The following is a 2568-nucleotide window of genomic DNA, read 5'->3' on the forward strand; positions in this document are numbered from 1 at the left end:
CAAAAAGTTTTAGTGGAAATTTGATATAATAAATGTCAATTGAAAATAACCAAATTTCTACAAACCAAATATTTTTTTAAGTTGTCGAAAGTTGGCAACAATTTGGTAACTACGTCAATAAGTCAAGTTATATAGCTTTGTACTAAAAATAAATCTTATTTTTCTCTAATATCAGGAAATATTTGAAAAGTTTCGATGTTATTACTATATTTTAAACGTAACTTCAATAACCTCAAATTTATGATTAATGCGAAAATAATGTTTCTTTTTCTATATGCACTGATGTCTCTATTATTGCATAATCAATTTGTAGAGTATATTTTTGAATGATTGAATAATTTCGGTGTTTATCGGTCTTTAAACTATATCGGATTTTTTATGAAAAGTTAATTAATTTAAAGTTGTTTCACCAAAATCAGATATAATCAATATAGTTAATAACATCATCATCGAACATTTTTTTGTTATAATTAAATAAAAGTTAAAAACAAAAAGTTTTAGTGGAAATTTGATATAACAAATGTCAATTGAAAATAAGGTTAAGTTATTGAAATATTTGTTACGTGATTTGACTACAACGTGTTTTACTATATAGAAATATGAACGAAACGATGCTCTTCGGTTGATGCAATTGATTCAAAACGGATTCAAGTTGCTGTCATGCTCAGTGCATATTCCCGGCATATTGATGCACATAATTTTGGCATTTCCGCAACTTCTGCTACTGCTACGGAATGTCACGTAATGCCTACTTATTCAAGTAGTCTTCCTTCCTTACTTCAGTTACGATATTATAGTTTTCTTTTCGTTATAGAGTTTGAATAAAGGAAATTTCACCTCTCCCATTGTTGTTATAAGAATGATGGCAAATAATAATGCGAAATGATTTACGGGCGTTGCAGTAAATTAGAAATATCTCGGGTGAACAACAAAAGGGATGGGATGCAGAGTGCGGTGCTTCGAGGAACGGTAATAATGCGGTTTATTGTGCGGCAGTAAAAACCGTGGTGTGTGCATCCAGGAATTTTTATTGTCCGAACGGGCAAAGTAAATCGAATGGCTTACAGCGCAGGATAATTTCGTATCGCAAAAAAAACAAAACAAAAATCGTTTCGCTTCGGTATCTTGATGCATACAAAACAAAACCAGGTCGTACCAACTGTTGGTAATTATGGTACTAGAACATTGATACTTGTGTACTAGTATTGTTAGGTGCATCAAAAGTTGCATATTAATAGTTTTGCGTAACCATTATTAATATGGTTGGTAGATGTTATGCAACAATAGAGTCATGGTGCAAGTATGGTAGTTTCATTATTGATAAAATTTCAAAAAAATTGGTGTTTGGACCCAAATAACAACATTGAAACATTACTAAATCTTATTTTCTAAGATATTAGCTGAAAAGCAAAAATGATATCGTTTTGACGTTTCAAGTTTTATTGATATGGTTACCAAACTGCTACCAATCTAGGAAAATAAATGAATTGTCAATGTGACAGGTTTGAAAAAATGTATAAATTACTCGTATTAATGCTCGCGTTCGCCAATGCCGATGGTCGCGTTCCGTGCGGTCTGATGAGCGGAACTCCAATACATTCGTACGACGAGATCCCGTTCATCGTTGCCCTCTTCGTCGTTCGGAATCAAAGCCAGTCCCATATGGAGGTGGCCCATTGCGGTGGAACGTTGATAGCCACCGATTGGGTAATAACGGCGGCACATTGCATCACCCCACTCTCCGTAGTGGATCCGTCCAAGGCGAGGGTCTGTCACAACATCCTTGATCCGACCATCGACAAGTGCAAGTCTTATGGGAAATTCGTCGCGGTGCATCCGCAATACAAGGAACGTCAACTTTTCGCCAACGATCTTGCGATGATCAAGATTTCGCCGATAGAAACGCCCGTCGCGAAGCTACCGTTACTCATCGCCGGCAGTTCTCTGCGCGGAAAATACATGACATTTACCGGATGGGGCAACAGCACGTTGATAACGAAGACGGAACTGTTGATAGGAAATCAGTGTCATAATGATTTATCGTTATGCACTTCGAGCGACGAGAACAAAGGGATCATCTGCAGGGGTGACTCTGGCGGTGGACTCTTCTACAAGAAGAACACTCTTGTCGGAGTCGCTTCCTTAGGTCATTCGACGTGCATCGACGTGAACGCGATGACCAATTTCGTGGTTTTCGTCTCTGTTGATAAGTATTTGATGTGGGTAAATGGAGTTTTAAGCGGAGCTCGCAAAATCACAATTAATCATTTGATAATCCTTCAAACACTCATTCTCATTATAATCAATAAAATTGTTTGTTCCGTCTCCTAAATATTATTATTAATACAAAGTTAACATTAACGTTAAAAATGAGAAAAATTATGTGAAAACACTGCGTTTTTTAACGTTTTTTCAAATTCAAACGCCAATTACTGCTAAACGTATAAAACCACAACAATATATGAATACTTGCTAGATTCCACCAACATTCAGCTTTCATATGCATCTATTGGATTCATTCTATCTATTACAGTTTTCGAGAAAATCAATGAAATGTAAAAACACTGC

General features: G+C 35.8%; 1 protein-coding gene across 1 annotated transcript; it reads left to right on the forward strand.

Annotated features, from left to right (window-relative positions):
• Nucleotides 1-1533: 1533 nt before the first annotated feature.
• On the forward strand, nucleotides 1534-2223 carry LOC108562540 (granzyme M; the record flags this gene model as incomplete). Its single annotated transcript, XM_017920917.1, has 1 exon — nucleotides 1534-2223. A coding segment is annotated over exon 1 (690 nt), but the record flags the coding sequence as incomplete, so codon positions are not given.
• Nucleotides 2224-2568: the final 345 nt, after the last annotated feature.

Source organism: Nicrophorus vespilloides, unplaced genomic scaffold, assembly GCF_001412225.1.
Source record: "Nicrophorus vespilloides isolate i.1.1-1 unplaced genomic scaffold, Nicve_v1.0, whole genome shotgun sequence".
In the NCBI taxonomy this organism is placed as follows: domain Eukaryota; kingdom Metazoa; phylum Arthropoda; class Insecta; order Coleoptera; family Silphidae; genus Nicrophorus; species Nicrophorus vespilloides.